This window comes from Anoplopoma fimbria, unplaced genomic scaffold (assembly GCF_027596085.1).
Source record: "Anoplopoma fimbria isolate UVic2021 breed Golden Eagle Sablefish unplaced genomic scaffold, Afim_UVic_2022 Un_contig_6090_pilon_pilon, whole genome shotgun sequence".
Lineage (NCBI taxonomy): Eukaryota > Metazoa > Chordata > Actinopteri > Perciformes > Anoplopomatidae > Anoplopoma > Anoplopoma fimbria.
The window spans coordinates 1-1,635 of record NW_026549387.1 but is presented as its reverse complement, the minus strand read 5'-3'; the positions used below and the strand labels follow the sequence as shown (position 1 = coordinate 1,635).

General features: G+C 36.9%; 1 gene segment (V, D, J or C); it reads left to right on the top strand.

The window, feature by feature from the left end:
• Window positions 1–574: 574 nt before the first annotated feature.
• Window positions 575–1,121, top strand: LOC129114748 (Ig heavy chain V region PJ14-like). The segment is given in 2 exon segments: window positions 575–657; window positions 754–1,121. Coding segments are annotated over 2 exon segments (411 nt in total).
• The last annotated feature ends 514 nt before the right edge of the window (window positions 1,122–1,635 follow it).

Below are 1,635 nucleotides of genomic sequence, written 5' to 3'. Positions count from 1 at the left end.
ACATGAATAAGAATGCATTCGTCACTGTGTAAGGACAGTTTATCATGAGTCAGAGAAAATTATAAGAGGGAAACCTTACTGTCATTAAAACATCAATTAAACTACCGTGAAAACTGGTTTAAAAAGCTCTGTATCATAAGATATTCAGTTTTTTCTACATTGACCTGTAGTAACTTTGTTAGGTTGAAGACGTATTTTTTAAGTTAATCAAATCATTAAATGAACCATCTAGATGGTGGTATAAAAGTCCACATCAGCTCTTTCATAACAATATGTACTTGAAATACCGCCTTAATGTTGTATGCCTCTGCCAACCAGTTAAGTTGCATTTTACATCCATCCATGTCCAAAATGTTTTTTCCTATAAGACATTTGAGTGAAATTATAATACTTAGCATATGCATTTTTAAATGATGGTTACCAAATTGAATTCAGTTCATGGATGTTTGTACCAAAATTGAGGAAATTCCTGTCAGGCATTCCAAGATATCGTGTTCACAAGAAGGGAGGATTAAACCATATGCAAATTGAGGTAACTTTTAAATAAGTACAGGGTGTGTGTGTGTCAGTGAGAGGACAGAAGAGCTCACATCAGTTCAGCTTCAACATCAACCATGTTCTCTGTAGCTCTGATACTGCTGCTGGCAGCTGGATCCTGTGAGGAGCTTTCAGTGGATTCACTCTAATGAACACATTAGAAACACTGAATAGTCAGATGTATAATGGAGATAATGTTTATTTGTCTTTCTACAGGTGTGAACAGTATTGATCTCATCCAGTCAGACTCACTGGTTGTGCAGCCTGGACAGTCTGTGACCATCACCTGTCAGGTCTCTGGTTATTCTCTGACTGATAACAGCTATGCAACAGGTTGGATCAGACAGTGTGAAGGAAAACCAATGGACTGGATTTCACATCAGTGGGGAACAAGTGGCCTTCTTCAAAATGATGCTCTGAAGAACAAGTTCAGCTACAGCAGAGACACTTCTGCTCAAACAGTGACTCTAAAAGGACAGAATCTGCAGCCTGAGGACACAGCTGTGTATTACTGTGTCCGTTACTCCACAGTGACACAAACCACCAACAGACCTGCACAAAAACTCAGCAACCCATGTTACTAAACCTCCCGCTCATGTTTAGAGTGAGATAAGTTTTAAAGGAGTTTCTTTATTTAAAAACAAAAATGTGAACATTTTAAAATGCATCTTTGTTACCCTTCAAGCTAAGCATTTTTTTTAAGTATGGAAAATAACTAATTGCTTCATTTGGTGCAATGCAATATACAAACAAAGAAAATAAAATTGAAATAAGATAAGTATATAAAAAGTTAAAAAAGACTCCCACAACTTTAAATTGAATAAATTGATATAAAATATTTTGTCCCTTCCACAAGGGAAAAAAGGGAGACCCACCAGTTTGGCCTGATGTGAGTGGAACACATGACCAAAAGTAACAAAATAAATATGGATCAAGGATCTTTGACCCAGGAGACTGCTGTTCGTTCCCCATGTGAAACAAGAAATCAGGGTTTCTTTATTTGACATGTAACTTGAGATGATCTCTTCCAAAACCTAACTAAGTAGATGTGTTGACTTAACCTGAGTTGTTTCCTCTGAAGACAGAAGTGCATTGAGG